The following is an 18,178-nucleotide window of genomic DNA, read 5'->3' as shown; positions in this document are numbered from 1 at the left end:
CCAGAGATAAGAGCATTGCCCGAATCCTTGAAGAAGATGTAAGGCTTCTGTTTTTTAAAGACTCCATTTATGTGGTTTCTCCCACTCATTTCTGCTATCCATAAACTTATATGTGAAGCTGAGGTTCTTAATGTGCCCCAGTGGGCAAGAGGGTTGTGACCAGATTATGAGCAAAGGCAAGAATTAGTTTGAAAATATGAAAAGATTTCAGTAGGAGACCATGAGTTTCATTTTATTAAAGATTAAAACATCATCTACAAATATCAAAGGAAAATCAAAAGCACATGATAGGTAGATAGAGGAATCTTGGGGAAAGTCAAATATATGGAAACAGTAAAGTTACATGGGAAAATAAAGTGGGAAACACAGTATTAAAACATCAGGTATAATGCCTATTACATGGGTTGCCAGTGTGGGACATATGAAAAATCTGAATATACAGCCCCTCAAAAACCCACAATGTATGCAAGACTGTTTCCTCTTCCAGCTCCCTGTTTGCACTGGCTCACCTTCTTCTACACTGAAGAAGCCTCCTCAGGCATGTCCACATTTCACTGGATGCCAGGACTGGACATGCACCCTCCCACCCATTCTGAGTACAGGAGAGGGGCCTTCTACCCACTGATGGTGGGATATGCCTACAGATTTTTAGAGCCTATATCTCCCTGATCCCCAGCTCTTTGAGAAATGACAACCATTTTATGCAATGCCACCCCCCAATAGCAGCAATTTTTGCGACTGCCACTCCAGAATTTTCTCAGAATTAAATGTGCCCGTTGGGCCAAAAATGTTAATGACCCCTAGTTACAAAATTACAATTAATTACAGCTTCCATTGCCAAATTCTACCTTAACTCTATCAGCCCTCTGATTGATGCATACTGTATTCCCTGCTGTCCTAGTACAGGAGGCATAGGAAAACTCCAGCCCATGGGCCACATTCGGCCCAACAAGAGTCATCATCTGGCCCATGAGACTGTTCTCCCCTAAGGACACCTATGTAAACTCACAGATGAAAAGAAATGATTGGGAGCATTAGTGCACACTCCTGAATGTTCTTTTGTAAGTGGGGCAATTCATACATAATTCATTCATACAATATAACATGGTGTACACCAATATACACAATAAAATATAATACACTACAAAATATAAAAACATGATCATAAAAATGAGTAGCTGATCTAAAAATTAGAGTTGCACAGCATGTCTACATAAAAAGGTCCTCAAGAGATGTCTAGATGGAGTTTCATGAACAGGCCAGAGGTTGGGCAACCACAAAAGCACCCTGGGCTACTCTCCCGCCTAATTTTCCTAACCCATTGTGCCTTCCTGATTGTTTTAAAGACATGGATGCAGACTATAAGTTACAGGAACCCACAAATTAATAATTTTGGCATGTCCCCAAGAGCGGATTTCCCTTAAGTGTGACAGAAAATCCCATTGTTTAACAGAGTGTCGGAAAGAGAAAAAAGTGTTTTTTAAGAGTACCAGCAAATTTACTGTCCCAGCACAAAATCACCCCATTCTCACCTCTCCTTTCATATGAATTCTGTGAAGAGGAAAGTAAATTTCAGAATGCAGTTTGAGATACAAGATCGAAATCTGAGCTCCAACGTGCCTCTCCTCTCTGAAGGAATGCAACACAAATCTGGAAGGGAAATCTGTGTCTCTGTGCAACCCTTGACGCAGAGAGATTCCATCATGCTTTTGGTCAGAGCTCCTTCACATCAGAGTTGGACTTCACTGCCCAATTCCCTTGGCCTAGTTAGATCATTTTTGCTACCTGTTATTTCTCATGGAATTAAGAGCTTTTTTATCTCTTTAGTTCAGACGTATGAATGTGTTAGGATAATAATTAACATTACAAAATATGCAGTGTATGAAAATGGGCATGTGCCTCACATTCATTTAAACAGTTTGTCTTGTGTGTGGGTTCTTTGATATCACATAAGCTTTCCACTATTCCTGAAGCTCTTCACACAAACCATGCATTTATATGGTTTCTCCCTGGTATGGATTCTTTGAAGTAAGGTAAAGCTACTACTTTAACTAAAGCTCTTTCTGCACTCCATTAATTTCTATGCCTTCATCCCCATGTTGGTTCATTGATGTGTACTAATGTGTATGTGTATTACTATGACTGAAACTGTTTCCACACACTCATATGATTTCACCCCGTGTGGGATTTTTGATGTGTAGCAAGGTTTGCTCTTTGACTGAAGGTCTTTCCACACTCGACACATTCATATGGCTTTACTCCTGTGTGGGTTCTCTGATGAATAGTAAGGTGTCCACTAGTACGGAAACTCTTTCCACACTCGACACATTCATGTGGCTTTACTCCTGTGTGGGTTCTCTGATGAATAGTAAGGTGTCCACTAGTACGGAAACTCTTTCCACATTCCACACATTTATGTGGTTTCACCCCTGTATGGATGCTTTGATGTGACGTTAGGCCACTACCGTGACTAAAGCTCTTTCCACATTCCATACATTTATATGGTTTCAGCCCTGTGTGAGTTTTTTGATGTGAAGTAAGATGTGAGCTTTGACTGAAGGTCTTTCCACATTGAACACATTTAAATGGTTTCACCCCTGTGTGGGTTCTTAGATGTAACGTAAGGTATCCTCTCAGACTGAAGCTCTTTCCACATTCGATACATTTAAATGGTTTCTCCCCTGTATGGATTCTTAGATGTAAATTAAGATTATTAGTATGACTAAAGCTCTTTCCACACTCCACACATTTAAATGGTTTATCCCCCGTGTGTGTTCTTTGATGTGAAGTAAGGTGATGTGTTCGAGTAAAACTCTTTCCACACTCCACGCATTCATATGGTTTCACCCCTGTGTGGATTCTTTGATGTCTAGCAAGGTCTCCTCTATTACTGAATGTCTTTCCACAGTCGACACATTTAAATGGTTTCACTCCTGTGTGAGTACTTTGATGTATAGTAAGGCTAACTCTATGAGAGAAACCCTTTCCACACTCAAGACATTCATATGGCTTCACCCCTGTGTGTGTTCTTTGATGTGAAGTAACGCCTCCTCTAGAACGGAAGCTCTTTCCACACTCCACACATTTAAATGGTTTATCCCCAGTATGGGTTCTTAGATGTAAAGTAAGGCTTCCCCTGTGACTGAAGCTCTTTCCACATTCCATACATTTAAATGGTTTCTCCCCTGTATGGGTTCTTTTATGTGAAACAAGGGAACTCCTGTCACTAAAGTTCTTTCCACACTCCATACATTCATATGGCTTCACCCCTGTGTGGATTCTTTGATGTACAGTAAGGTTACCTCTACAACTGAAACCCTTTCCACACTCCACACATTCATATGGCTTCACCCCTGTGTGGGTTCTTTGATGTGAACTAAGGTGATCGGTACGACTGAAACTCTTTCCACACTCCACACATTTAAATGGTTTCTCCCCTGTGTGTGTTCTTTGATGTGAAATAAGGTGATCGGTACGACTGAAACTCTTTCCACATTCCACACATTCATATGGTTTCACCCCTGCATGGATTCTTCGATGTGACATTAGGCCACTACTCTGACTAAAGCTCTTTCCACACTCCATACATTTATATGCCTTCATCCCTGTGTGGATTCTTTCATGTATAATAAGGGCACCCCTACCAGTGAAACCCTTTCCACACTCCATACATTTAAATGGCTTCAGTCCTGTGTGGGTTATTTCATGATGGAAAAGTTGTCCATATTTACTGAAGCTCTTTTCACAGTGCATACATTCATATGGCTTCACATTTGTGTGGGTTTTTAGATGCAAATTAAGTGTTCGTCCTTGACTAAACCTCTTTCCACACTCCACACATTCATATAGTTTCACCCCTGTGTGGGTTCTTTCATGTGAGGTAAGGCTGTATCTAAGCCTGAAGCTCTTTCCACATTCCAAACATTTAAATGGTTTCACCCCCGTATGGATACTTTGATGTAAATTAAAGTGTGCACTAGAACGGAAGCTCTTTCCACACTCCATACATTTATGTGGTTTCACCCCTGTGTGGGTTCTTTGATGTGAAGTAAGGTGTGCACTAGAATGGAAGCTCTTTCCACATTCCATACATTTATGTGGTTTCACCCCTGTGTGGATTCTTTGATGAAAATTAAGGCTTCCGCTTTGACTGAAGGTCTTTCCACACTCCACACATTCATATGGCTTCAGTCCTGTGTGGGTTCTTTGATGTGAAATAAGGTGGGTACTAGAGCGGAAGCTCTTTCCACATTCCATACATTCAAATGGTTTCTCCCCTGTATGGGTTCTTTGATGTGAAGTAAGGTTACTCCTGTCAATAAAGTTCTTTCCACACTCCACACATTCATATGGCTTCACCCCTGTGTGGATTCTTTGATGTACAATAAGGCTGTCTCTACGACTGAAACTCCTTCCACACTCCACACATTTAAATGGTTTCATCCTTGTGTGCATTTTTTGATGTGAAGTAAGGTCATTTCTATGACTGAAACTCTTTCCACACTCCTTACATTTATATGCCTTCATCTTTGTGGGGTTCTTTGATATGCAGTAAAACTATCGCTATGAGTGAAATGCTTTCCACAGTGCACACACTTCAGTGGCTAGACCCCTGTAATGGTGATTAGTCAAAGTCTGCTATGACTGAGTCTATTTACACATTCCATAAGTTTACAAGGCTTCTTCCCTGCGTGGGCCTTTTGACGCTGTCACCGAAGGTCTTTCCCTACTCAACACATTAAAACAGTTTCACTCCTCTGTAGATTCTCATGTGGAATAGCTTTTGCTATGACTGAAGCTCGTTGCACACTTCATGCATTTAATGCATGCAAATTAATTCCCCCCGTGTCGATTCCTTTATGCTCAATTAGGCCATGACTGTGACTCAAGCTCTTCCCACACTCCATTCATTTAGATGGTATTTCCCTTGTGTGAATTCTGCAGCATCTCATTTAAATTTGATATTTTCCCCCTCATACTGGATGCTTTCCCCTTCTGTTTCTTTGCAGTCTTCTTGCTGGATCAGGCCTTCATGGATGTCAACAGCCTAAGGAGTAGAGGATTTCTTCCTCTCAATCTCTGACTTATTTCCCTCATACCTTTTCAATCCCTTTGATTTTTAAACATTAATTTCACCACGTTATACTTGCTTGTTTCTAATGACACCGCAGATGGATCTCAGTAATTCTCCTTCTCCTGCTCATTCACTGCATGGGAGGGAAAAAAATAGGAATCCAAATCAAACACCAAGGATTGTATCAGGGATCAAGCCCAATTGGTGGCTTCTCTTTATTCATTTTCCACCCATTTCTCTCTCCACTAACACTGCAGAGCTTTTCTCTGTACTGTACTGTTCTGTACTGTAAGGGGAATACCCCAGTAAGGTGTGTATTTCACCTGCAATCTGTGAATCTAGTCTAGTAAAAGCAGGTATTTATTTATCTTTCATATTTGTTGCAGATCTCATAACATAATATAAAAATACATTTCAAAGAAAAAGTTAACATGATATATTATACAGCCACAAGAGTGACTGTATACTATAGCCAGCATGGATTTTTCACATTCCACAATGTTAAATTGAAAATACCCCCCATGCCATTCTGATGCTTCCCATAAGCTCATTTCAAAACAAAACCTCACCAAACTTACAGTCCTGAACTCAGAAATGCTTGCTTAACAACCCTGTCGATTTTTATGGCGATACACAAAACAGTCGGAGAGAATCAAGAGTTCAAAGTGTAAAAAGAGAGAGAAAAACCTCAGAGCCCTTTTAGACTTTTTTCTCTGAGAGTTCGCATAATCTGTTGAAATTCATTAAATATCAGCCATGTTCACAGAGTACCTGAAATCCTAATACTGACTTTGCCCCATACTTTGACCTTCATCTTCTGCAGTTTCAAAGTTTAAAAAATGCCTGGCTGAGTTTTAATTAATTTAAGAAATTTTGGCTGGAAGCCAATGATAACGCTGGGCATGCTCAGTAAGAACCAACTGTCAGTGTTCTAAAAGCCTCACAGCTGCTGGGCTTGGCTAATCAGGGGGCCACACCCACACCAGACTTTGATTTCACTTGAGACAGTCATGGCTTTCCCAAAGAATCCTGGGAAATGTAGTTTGTTAAGGGTGCTGAGAGGAGACGCCTATTCCCCTGAGAATGGTTTTCCTCTTTTAACAAGCCTTTTAGGTTGAGACCTATCCCAGTCTGCATCTGTGTTAGAATTGCTTTTAATACATTTTCTTTAATAATGTTTTTAACCCTTTTTTCCTCCTGCTGGGAGGAAGGGCGGAATATAAATCAAATAATAAATAAATAAATAAGTAGAGGAAAGGGGCTTCCATTCTGCCAAGTGCCCACCCACCCAATCTCCTCCCCCTCCCCTCCCTGCCCATCCCCCAGGTCAGTGTTGGACTACGACCTGGGAAACCAGGGTTCGAATCCCCACATGAATCCCATGAAGCTCACTGGGAGACCTTGGGCCAGTCACTGCCTCTCAGCCTCAGGGGAAGGCAATGGTAAAACCACCTCTGAATACCGTTTACCATGAAAACCCTATTCATAGGGTCAACATAAGTCAGGATTGACTTGAAGGCAGTCCATTTCCATTTTCAAACATGATTGCACAGAAATAAATCCCATTGAACTCAAAAAGTATGCAAACAATCAAACCCACCCTCCCTTCTCCTCCCTCCTATTCCCTCCCCCTTCCTTTGCCCCTCCCTCCCCATCCCCAACCTCTTTCAATCCCCTCCTTCCCCTTCCCCTTCCTCTTCCCCATGGTCAATTTTACCTATCTTAAGCATGATTGCACGGAAGTAAATACCATTGAACTCTATAAGCATGCAAATGATCAAACTTGTCCTCCCCCTTCCTTTGCCCCCTCCAATATGGTCTTTCCCCTCCCCCTCCTCCATGGTCAGTTTTTCCTCTCCTAACCATGATTGCATAGGAGTAAATCCCATTGAACTCAATAAGCATGCAAATGATCAGACTTGCTTTTTTCCCTCCTTCCCCTCTCCTCTACCTTCCTCCTCCCCTCCCCTATATAAATTTAATAAATAATAAAAATAATAATAATATTCCTTCTTCTTCCTCCCCTGCCTACTCCAGTCCTCCCTCCCTCTCCCCCCTGGTCAGTTTTACCTATCCTAAGCATGACTGCACGGGAGTAAAATGCACTGAATTCAATAAACATGCAAATGATCAAACCTGTCCTTCTCTCCTCCCCGTCCTGCCTGCTCCCATCCCAGTCCTCCCCTCTGTGTTTCCTCCCCTCATCCCCTGTGGTCAGTTTCACCTATGCTAAGCATGATTGCAAGGGAGTAAATCCCACTGAACTCAATAAGCGTGCAAATGATAAATCCATTCTCAGCAAACTTGCACAGGATCCCATTTCTTACCTCCAGGATTAAAAAGCAGGGAAATTCACTAATAGGCAAAAAACCTTGCGGTTTAAGAACGTACCTATAGCCCACAGATATTTCTATCAAACTTTAAAAAGCAGGGAAATTGGGCAACTATCGTGAATGTACCAGGGGAGCAGGAGACCTGACCTCCTCTCTGAGATATTGGACTACCCTACAAATTTGTCAGAATGCAAACACAATTTTGGTAACATGTGCCTCTGAGCATATGGCGAGTGGTGGCAACACCTGCAATCAGCCCAAAGAATAGAAAGAAGACATGTTCTGTGCTGATCTTGTTTTAGCAGGGAGGAAGCAACATTATAAAGACAGGTGATATAGTTCAGATGGTCAATTTAAATATGTCTGATTTACTTTGCAATTTTAGTGAAGTTTCCGATAGGAAATCATTTTCTTTTGTTTCTGTTTCTGTGAATATGTGAAGTAGAGCAAAATTGGCACTAAAAAAACTCCAAACATAATTGTGGAATAATTGCACTATTCTGCAGAATAGTTTCCAGTGGACCTCAGGAGTGTCTCAATTTGCACAAGATAAAACAGTGGGAGGTGAAATATATTCTAGCAAAATGCTAGGTGTGCTCTGTTTTTAATTGACCACGCCCACCTTGCCTTAAATGGTTTAAACATAGGAGGCTGAAAATATGCATCCTCTTTTTCCCCACAGCTAAGAGTCATTGCTGAAGTAGCAACATATTGTAATCAGTCTGATTTTACATCAAACTGCAGTTTCAGATTCAACTGTTAATGCACCCAAAATAGAAATAGACCATAACCTCCAATTTGAAACACAAAAGGCTGTCTTCACCATCATATGACATTGACCAATAAAAAGGCTTTGAAATTAATAAAATTAATTTGACACGGATTTCTAGGATGAATAATGAGGGAAATAAAATTTTCTCGTTTAGATTCTCTGTAGAAACATTAGTAACACAGGAAAGAAGCAAAGTAAGAAGAACACCAACAAACATACAAAAATGCAATTCTCTATCTTTGGAGATGGCAGGTGTTGCCACCACTCACCATATGCTCAGAGGCACATGTTACCAAATTTTTGCAAGCTACACAGGAAGTGGATTGGACTGTGACAGACCAACCCAAATTGTGTTTGCATTTTGACAAGTTTGTAGGGCAGTACAATATCTCAGGGAGGAGGTCAGGTCTCCTGCTCCCCTGGTGCATTCACTATAGCTGCCCAATTTCCCTGCTTTTTAAAGTTTGATAGAAATATCTGTGGGCTATAGGTACGTTCTTAAACCACAAGGTTTTTTGCCTATTAGTGAATAGTAATATAGTTCAATAATAGTTCAAATTCAATGAGAACTGCCAAAGAGAACTAAAGAAGCGCCTGACTGCTGGATCAGGCGGATTTACCTTGTGTTATTACCGGTTTATTGCAAAGTTCATGGATCCTTCAGTTATTAGAATTGGCTGCCACAAGATCATGGCACTTACTTAGAAGGCTTGCTTCATTACCTTCAACACGCTGCTCCGGGAAGCATGAGGGGGCTGGATGCCAGTCTAAAGGGGACTAGAGAAGATAAGAACGTAAGAAGAGCCCTGAAGCTGGATCAGCCAAAAGATCCAATCTAGTCCAGCATCCGGTTTTCACCGTGGCTCGGTGGGTGCCCCAATAGGAAGCCCAAAAGCAGCACCTGAGTGTAAACCTGCTCTTCTTATTTGCGATTCCCAGCAACTGATATTCAGAGGCATAGTGCCTCCGACAGTGGAGGGATAACAAGGTCATTGTTGCCAGTAGCCATTGATAGCCTCACCTTCCATGAATTAGTCTAATCCTTCCCATAAGGAAAATGCTGAGGCAAAGAATCTGTCTTTAAAGGCATCTAAGTAGGTGACCGTCATCACTTCTTCTGGAAGGAAATTCCATAGTTGCATTGCGTGAAGTCCTTTCATTTTTCTACCCTGAATCTTCTATCATTCAGCTTCACTGGTTGGCCCTGAATTCTAGTATTATGATAGACTACACGCTTCGTTAACCACCCCACCTACCATCACCAGTGCACTCCCCTATTGGTTGCCAGTGCTCCCCCACGTCCCCATTGATCACTAGTGCTCCCACTCCCTCCCTGTGTACATTGGTTGCCAGCACTCCTCCCCACATGGTTCACCAATGCTCCCCCTCCCTCTCACAAGTTGCCAGCACTCCCATCTCTCTCCTCCCCATGGCACTTGGGCACTGCCACCGCCGCCCCAGTGTCACACTATGCGTGAACGCTTCTGAGCAGGCTTGCGCCTATGCAGAATCATGTAGCATTAAACTTATGAACATATTATATAGGAAGAAACTTCTCCCTGCCCATCTTCTCCACTCCGTGCTTCATCTTATACACACTTGTCATGTCCCCCCGTGCCCTTCTGTTCTAAACATCCCCCAAAACAATTATAAAGCCCCACGCTTTATGGACCTTAAATTTTTTAAGTCACTTGGAGGCTTCTTATGTGCCAAGTGATTAATAATTATAATTCAATGTGCTGATAATGACAAGACAAAGCCTTAAACACCTTGGAATTCAGAGCCACTATCTCTAATGCGTGCCTGACTCAAACCTTGAAAACTTCCAATGAGGTCCCCCTCCCAGTCCCACCAAGATCTCAGGTATTTTTTGATGGTTTATTTATGAACTTTATTAATAGCTTCTCAAGAGGCATCCTGAAAGCATTGAAAGTAAAGGGCCACATTCCCTTTTTGTTGTTATATACCTTAGAGTCTACTGCGACCTATGGTGACCCTATGAATCAGAGACCTCCAATAGCATCTGTTATAAACCACCCTGTTCAGAACTTTTAAGTTGTGCTTTGTGGCTTCCTTTATGGAGTCAATCCATCTCTTGTTTCGTCTTCCTCTTTTTCTGCTCCCTTCTGTTTTTCCCAGCATTATTGTCTTTTCTAGTGAATCATGTCCTCTTATTTTGTGTTCAAAGTATGATAACCTCAGTTTTATCATTTTAGCTTCTAGTGATAGTTCTGGTTTAATTTGTTCTAACACCCAGTTATTTGTCTTTTTCACAGTCCATGGTATGCGCAAAGCTCTCCTCCAACACCACATTTCAAAGGAATTGATTTTTCTCTTATCCGCTTTCTTCACTGTCCAACTTTCACATCCATACACAGAGATCGAGAATACCATGGTTTGAGTGATCTTGATTTTGGTGTTCAATAATATATTTTTGCATTTGAGGCCCTTTTCTAGTTCTCTCACAGCTGCCCTCCCTAGTCCTAGCCTTCTTCTGGTTTCTTGACTATTGTCTCCATTTTGGTTAATGACTGTGCCAACATATTGATAATCTTTGATCAGAGCTGGGAAAAGTTACTTTTTTGAACTACAACTCCCATCAGCCCAATCCAGTGGCCATGCTGGCTGGGGCTGATGGGAGTTGTAGTTCAAAAAAGTAACTTTTCCAAGCTCTGTCTTTGATAAGTTCATGTCCTCAGTGTCAACTTCAAAAAGTTACATAAATCTTCTGTTGTCATTACTTTAGTCTTCTTGACGTTCAACTGTAGTCCTGCTTTTGTGCTTTCCTCTTTAACTTTCATCAGCATTTGTTTCAAATCATTACTGGTTTCTGCTAGTAGCATGGTATCATATACATATCTTAAATTGATATTTTCCCTCCAATTTTGACACCTCCTTCATCTTGGTCCAATCCTGCTTTCCGTATGATATGTTCTGCATATAGATTAAAGAAATAGAGTGATGAAATACACCCGTCTCACACCCTTTCCGAATGGGAACCAGTTGGTTTCGCCATATTCTGGCCTTACAGTAGCCTCCTGTCCAGAGTATAGGTTGCGTATCAGTACAATCAGATGCTGTGGCACCGCCTTTCTTTTAAAGCATTCCATAGTTTTCATGATCTACACAGTCAAAGGCTTTGCTGTAATCTATAAAGCACAGGGATGATTTTCTTCTGAAATTCCTTGGTCCGTTCCATTATCCAACGTATGTTTGCAATATGATCTCTGGTGCCTCTTCCCTTTCTAAATCCAGCTTGGATGTCTGGCATTTCTCACTCCATATATGGTAAGAGCCTTTGTTGTAGAATCTTGAGCATTACTTTACTTGCATGGGATATTAAGGCAATAGTTTGATAATTACTGCATTCTCTGGGATCCCCTTTCTTGGGAATTGGGCTATATATTTAAGGCTTCCAGTCTGTGGGCTATTGTTTAGTTTTCCAGATTGGTTGACAACTTTTTGTCAAAATTTGGACAGATTCAGTCTCAGTAGCTTGTAGCAACTCTATTGGTATGCCATCTGTTCCTGGTGATTTGTTTTTTCAAATATTTTAAGAGCAGCTTTCACCTCACATTCTAAAATTTCTGGTTCTTCATCATATGGTCCCTCCATGAATGAATATGTCATCCTGGCATCTATTTTATAGAGTTCTTCAGTGTATTCCTTCCATCTTCCTTTTATTTCATCTCTGTCAGTCAGTGTGTTCCCCTGTTGATTATTCAACATCCCAATCTTGGTTTAAATTTCCCTTACATTTCTCTATCTTTTGGAATAGGGTTCTTGTTCTTCCCTTTTTGTCGTCCTCTTTTATTTCTATACAACTATTATAATAGTTCTCTTTGTCCCTACGTACTAGTCGCTGTATTGTTGCATTTAGCGTTCTGAGCATGTTTCTATCTCCTTTTGCTTTTGCTTTCCTTCTCTCTTTAACCATTTTAAGAGTTTCTGCAGTCATCCATTGGGGTCTTTCTTTTTAACTAGAAGTATTGTCTTTCTGCATTTTTCCCTGATAATGTCTCTGACTTCAGTCCATAGTTCTTCTGGTTCTCTGTCAATTAAGTTGAAAGCCTCAAATCTGTTCCTTATTTGATCTTTATATGCATCTGGGATGTTATTTAAATTGCATTTTGGCATTATGATTGCTTTGTTGGTCTTCTTTAGCTTTACTCTGATTTCCGTTATGACCAGTTCAGGATCTGTACCACAGTCTGCTCCTGGTCTTGTTTTCACAGAAAGTATAGAACTTCTCCATCTTCTGCTACCAATTATATAATCAATTTGATTCCTATATTGACCATGGTGATGTCCAAGTGTACAGTTGTCTTTCTGGTTGTTCAAAAATGTGTTCGAAAGAAACAAATTATTACCTTCACAGAATTCCATAAATCTTTCTCCTGCTTCATTTCTATCTCCTAAGCCCCATTTCCCCACAATTCCTAGCTCTTCTCTGTTCCCTACTTTGCATTCCAGTCTCCCATGATTATCAGCACATCTTGTTTCGGTGTGTGATCAATCTCTTCCTGTACTTCTGCGTAAAATCTTTCGAATTCCTCTTCTTCTGCATTTGCCGTTGGAGCAGACTTGGATGATTAATATGTTAATAGGTTTCCAGTTAAAACTCATTGATATAACTCACTCAGACCTTGCATGATAGCTCCTAATTACTTTTGCTACATCACTTCTCACTATTAAAGCAACTCCGTTTCTTCTTAATTTCTCATTTCCTGCATAAAATATTTTGTAGTTGCCTGATTGAAAATGTCCCATTCCCGTCCATTTTAACTCACTCACGCCAAGTATTATAATGTTGATACATTCCATTTCTTGCTTGACCATTTCTAACTTTCCTTTGTTTATGCTTCTCACATTCCATGTTCCTATTGTGTGCGTCGTACAACTCCAGACTCTCCTTTTGCATCTGTGTGCATCAGCCTCTGGGCTTCCTTTCGGCTTTGACCCAGCTGCATCATTAGTCACAGCGCTATTCATACTTGTCCTTTGTTCTTCCCCAGTAGCTGGGTGAGTGCCTTCTGACCTGGGGGGTCTCATCTTCCAGCACTATCTCATGTTGCATTTTGGATACTCTGTTCATAGGGTATTCCTGGTAAGAGGTATTCAGAGGTGGTTTACCATTGGCTTCCTCTAGGTCTGGATGCATCTTAATCTGGTGGATACATCTTAATCTGGTGTCCCAGCTTTGACCATTCCGCCTTGGGTGCCTCTGCTAGGAGTCTAGCCTCTTGGTCTACACTCCTGATGGCATTGCTCTCAACTTCCCTGACACTCTCAAATCCCTCACCACATTATGGTGTGCATCCTAGAGGGGGACATTCCCTTTATAGATATATTAGATCCTTCTCACCATTGTTTGTGCAGAATCTGTGGAATTTGGTCCCTTGAGAAAGGCCAAAGTAGCCTCCTCTGGAATGCTCTTCTGCCACGATGCAAAGACTTTATTATTATTTAGCAGGTGCCCAGGTGGCCTGACTTTTCAATATAAGGCATGTTTTCATCCACTCTGTTGGAGTCTTGGGGAAGGGTCACAGCTCAGTGGAGAGCATCTGCTTTGCACGCAGAAGGTCACAGGTTCAATCCCTTGGCATCTCCAAGTAAGGTTGGAAATGTCTCCTGCCTGAAACCCTGGAGAGCCACTGCCAGAGTAGGCAGTACTGAGCTAGATGGCCCAAAGCTCTGCTTTGGTATAAGTCAGTTTCCTATGTTCCTAAAACCATAGATTAGCTTTTATCTGCTTTGCCATTTAATTGTATTCAGGTTATGTTTGTATATTTCTTTTTTTTTACTTTGGGCCTTTATTGCATTTGATGCTCCTAGGCACCCTCTGAGATACATGCAATAAACTGGAAATATATACATAACCACCCCCACCCCCCAATCTACAGGTTCCTCCAGACTGTCAATAGTTTGTGGGAGGGATTGAAGACCATACTGGAAACTTTAGATTTCTCCAGTTAAAGTGGATTAAAAGGCTCTGTTGCCCAAGCACAACAAATCCACCTTAAAAAATGCACAGAATTTTTGCGGTTTGGAAAGTGATGGGGAAATTCAAAGAAACATGTGGGAATAAGAAAGGAATGAATGTGTATAAAACTCTGCAAGCAAATCAGGATGAACACAGGATAAATGCTCATTGTCCTAGAACTGCCACTTAAACAAGTCAGAATGAATGTTCAATAAAGACTGGATATCATTCCATGTTTGAGATAATTGGGTGTTGGACTATGACCTGGGAGACCACGGTTCAAATCCCCATATGCTCACTGTGTGACCTGGGGCCAGTCACTGCCTCTCAGCCTCATGAAAACCCTATTAATAGGATCTCCATAAGTTGGAATCGACTTGAAGGCAGTACATTTACATTTATTGAAAATAAGACTGCCAACATCCTAACGCTGTTACACAAATCTATGGTGCAGCTGCATTTGGAATACTGTGTACAGTTCTGGTCACCTCACCTCAAAAAGGATATTCTAGACTTGGAAAAGGTTCAGGAAAGGGCAACCAGAACGATCAAGGGGAAGGAGTGATGCTCCCATGAAGAAAGGGTGCAGCATTTGAAGCTTTTTAGTTTACAGAAAAGGCAAGTCAGAGGTGACATGACAGAGGTATATAAAATTATGCATGGCATGGAGAAAGTGGAAAGAGAGAAGTTTTTCACCCTCTCACATAACACTAGAATTCATGGACATCCAGGACAGACAAAACAAAGTACTTCTTTGTAGGGCACACAGTTAACACTATGGAATTCGCTCCCACAAGAGGCAGTGATGGCCATCAACCTGGATTTCTTCAAAAGAGGGTTAGACAAATTCACAGGGGATAAGACTATCAACGGTTACTAGCCGGGATGGCTACGCTCTGCCTCCATAGTTGGAGTCCAAACACCAGTTGCTGGAAACCGCAGGAAAGAGGGTGCTCTTGCACTCAGGTCCCGCTTGCGGGCTTCCCGTGGGCATCTGGCTGGCCTCTGTGAGAACACGATGCTGGACTAGATGGGCCATTGGCCTGATCCTGCAGGCTGTCCCTATGTTCTTGTCATCTAATGTCCCTGTAAGATTTGTGCAAGCAAATCGGGATACATGCTCAATAAACAGGACCTCTGGAGTGTGTCTTGAAGGACCTACCTGTCAATCTCTCCCAGACAGACTGTTTTTCTTTTTCTTCAAGCCAGATGATGTCAGCACATTAGAAGCACTTCATGAGATAAAAAAGACACCATAACTGTTATTAATGGCACCTGTGATTGGAAAAACACTGAGAAATTCACAACATTCCTCTTCCCCATTCCTGATCCGAACCAAAAGGCAAACGGACTGAAGGCAAGTTATTTGAAAACAGGCAACACTGGGCCCCTGTTTATGGTTCATTCATTTATGCTCATGATGCTATTGCGGCATTTGCTATTGTGCAAGCAAATCAGGAAACATGCTCAATAAACAGGTCCTCTGGAGGGGCCCGCAGTGTATCTTGAAGGACCTACCTGTCAATCTCTCCTAGACAGACTGTTTTTCTTTTTCTTCAAATCAGGAGATGATGTCAGAGCATGAGAAACTCTTCTTTATGATATTTAAAAAAAAACACAAATCACCATAACTATCATTCATGGTACCTGTGACTGGAAAATGACTGAGAAATTCACAGTATCTTTCTTCCCCATTCCCCATCCTAATCAAAATGCAAATGGAATGAAGGCAAGTTATTTGAAAACAGGCAACATTGGGCCCTCTTTATTGTTCATTCATGAGGATTTGTGCTCATGATTTTATCAGAGCATAATCCCACTTTCAACACTATTTGGATCTGCAAAAGTTTTGGGGCAATCATACTCCTTTGTTCCAATCAGGAACTTTTTGTAACTTGAAATCCCAGTTTTTCATATCACAAACATTTTCGGTTGGTGGGTTGTTTGTTTTTTGTCCTGCTTTTGAAAAAGCATTTATGTATTTATGTATTTCATTAATATCCTGCCCTTCCTCCCAGCAGGAGCCCAGGCCGGCTTAGGGCGGTATATAAATTAAATTAAATAAATAAATAAATAAAATTGGGCTGAAATTAATAAAATGAAATTCAATAAAGACAAATGCAAGATTCTGCATTTAGGCCACAAAAACAAAATGCACGGGTACAGGATGGGAAATACCCGGCTTAGCAGTAGTGCGTGTGAGAAGGACCTTGGAATTGTAGTGGATCGCAAGTCGAACATGACCCAGCAGTGTGATGCTGCGGCAAAAAAGGCAAACGCGGTTTTGGGCTGCATAAACAGAGCTATAGTTTCCAGGTCGAGGGAAGTAATAGTCCCACTATATTCTGCATTAGTCAGGCCTCATCTGGAATACTAGTTTTCTCCATATTCTGTCCTTTCAGTAGCCCCTTGTCCAGAGTATAGGTTGCGCATCTGGACAATCAGATGCTGTGGCACCCCCGTTTCTTTTAAAGCATTCCATAGTTTTTCATGATCTACACAGTCAAAGGCTTTGCTGTAATCTATAAAGCACAGGGTGATTTTCTTCTGAAATTCCTTGGTCCATTCCATTATCCAACGTATGTTTGCAATATGATCTTGAGCATTACTTTACTTGTATAGGATATTAAGACAACAATTTGATAATTACTGCATTCTCTGGGATCCCCTTTGTTTGGAAGTGGGATATATATTGAGTGCTTCCAGTCTGTGGGCCATTGTTTGCTTTTCCATATTTCTTGACAAATATTTGTCAAAATTTGAACAGATTGAGTCTCAGTAGCTTGTAGCAATTTGGTATGCTATCTATTCCTGGTGATTTGTTTCTTCCAAGAATTATAGCCCAGAATGGGTATCGGAACATGGTTTTCATGGAAGTTTTGTGTCTTATTGCACACATCCCATGTAGTCATGTGGGACTGGTGAATTTGGGAGGTCTGGCTTGTTGGGAAGTCACAGTTCCGGCCTGTTTTATGTAAAAGCATATCATAGCCCTGAACGGGTATCGGAACGTGGTTTTTGTGGAAATTTTGTGTCTTATTGCATGCATCCCATGTAGTCATGTGGGACTGGTGAATTTCGGAGGTCTGGCTCGCTGGGAAGTCACCGTTCCGTGCTGTTTCATTCCATTCCGGAGGGCATTTTGGTTGTTAAAGGATTAATAAAAATCCCATCGGAATGGTTTTTGTTCCTAAATGTTGTTCTCAAGTGTCTCTAACACATCCCAGTGTTTTTGGCATCAATTTATTTTACAAAGGGCCCGTTCTGGCCTGTTCCGTTCCGGCTTTTACACCGTCCCGTTTGCCCATACCCAACATTTGAGGTATAATCTCTCACCACGCTGCTATTTTCCAAACATTTTTATACGCCATACAGCCACATGCAGTCCCCCAAGAGATCCCCATTTCTAGGCTAGGGATAAACTTCTCCGCTGTTGTGAGAAAAGGGAGCAACTCTGTCCCTTGAACTCTTTGCTCGTTTTGTTTCTTTGAGAGCGAGCGAGAGAGAGCGCTCTGTCTTCCCCAGGCAACCTCCGCTGGGTCCTCTGTCCCAGCGCGTCCCCTCCTCACCCCCAAGGGACAGGACTGATTTTCAAAGGGGGGGTAGATTCAAAGAGGACCTTGCAATGGAAATCCCGCAGCTCTCTGACACCCACTTTGCATGGCTCACCCCCAACCTGTAACTCCGAGAGGGGAGTTGGGGAGGATTTCTCCTCTTCCCCCCCACCCCCAAAAGGATCTTCCGACTCTTTCCCCCACATTTACCTCCCTCTCTCCTGTCCTTGCATCAGCCTCGCCAAAGTTTTCTCCCGAGACCGACTTCCCGCCCTGTCTTTTCGGAAGGAGGGGGCATTCCTTATGGGCTGCCTCCACTTGTCAAACTTCCTGCCTCTCTAGGAACCGGACCTCAATCATTCATTCATTCATTGGCGATCACTTGTGGCCGAGTAAGATTGTCTTCCAGGGAAAGGTCTTTAACAGTGGGTCCATAAGTGGCTGTGGAGGCCAGTTCTGGAT

At 41.8% G+C, this 18,178-nt stretch overlaps 1 protein-coding gene across 6 annotated transcripts; it reads right to left on the bottom strand.

Annotated features, from left to right (window-relative positions):
* Positions 1-225: 225 nt before the first annotated feature.
* On the bottom strand, positions 226-18,044 carry LOC133381291 (zinc finger protein 850-like). Of its 6 annotated transcripts, XM_061620221.1 has the most exons (5): positions 17,927-18,044; positions 15,681-15,756; positions 15,325-15,394; positions 8,902-8,956; positions 226-5,207 (listed from the first exon to the last, which is right to left on the bottom strand). In XM_061620221.1, exon 5 carries the CDS (start codon positions 4,525-4,527, stop codon positions 2,173-2,175), a length of 2,355 nt encoding a protein of 784 aa, XP_061476205.1. In that variant the 5' UTR covers positions 4,528-5,207; positions 8,902-8,956; positions 15,325-15,394; positions 15,681-15,756; positions 17,927-18,044; the 3' UTR covers positions 226-2,172. The 6 variants fall into 6 exon arrangements, with proteins under 6 accessions (XP_061476205.1, XP_061476207.1, XP_061476209.1 ...); XM_061620223.1 differs by lacking the exon at positions 8,902-8,956; XM_061620225.1 differs by lacking the exon at positions 15,681-15,756 and having other exon boundaries at positions 8,881-8,956.
* Between the last annotated feature and the right edge of the window lie 134 nt (positions 18,045-18,178).

This window comes from Rhineura floridana, chromosome 3 (genome assembly GCF_030035675.1).
Source record: "Rhineura floridana isolate rRhiFlo1 chromosome 3, rRhiFlo1.hap2, whole genome shotgun sequence".
Lineage (NCBI taxonomy): Eukaryota > Metazoa > Chordata > Lepidosauria > Squamata > Rhineuridae > Rhineura > Rhineura floridana.
Note: the sequence above shows the minus strand (reverse complement) of the source record. Positions and strands in the feature narration are given on the sequence as shown.

Coding starts and splice junctions, on each gene's coding strand:
- LOC133381291 (XM_061620221.1), bottom strand. CDS start 4,527: ATGAAGGCATATAAATGTAAGGAGTGTGGAAAGAGTTTCAGTCATAGA.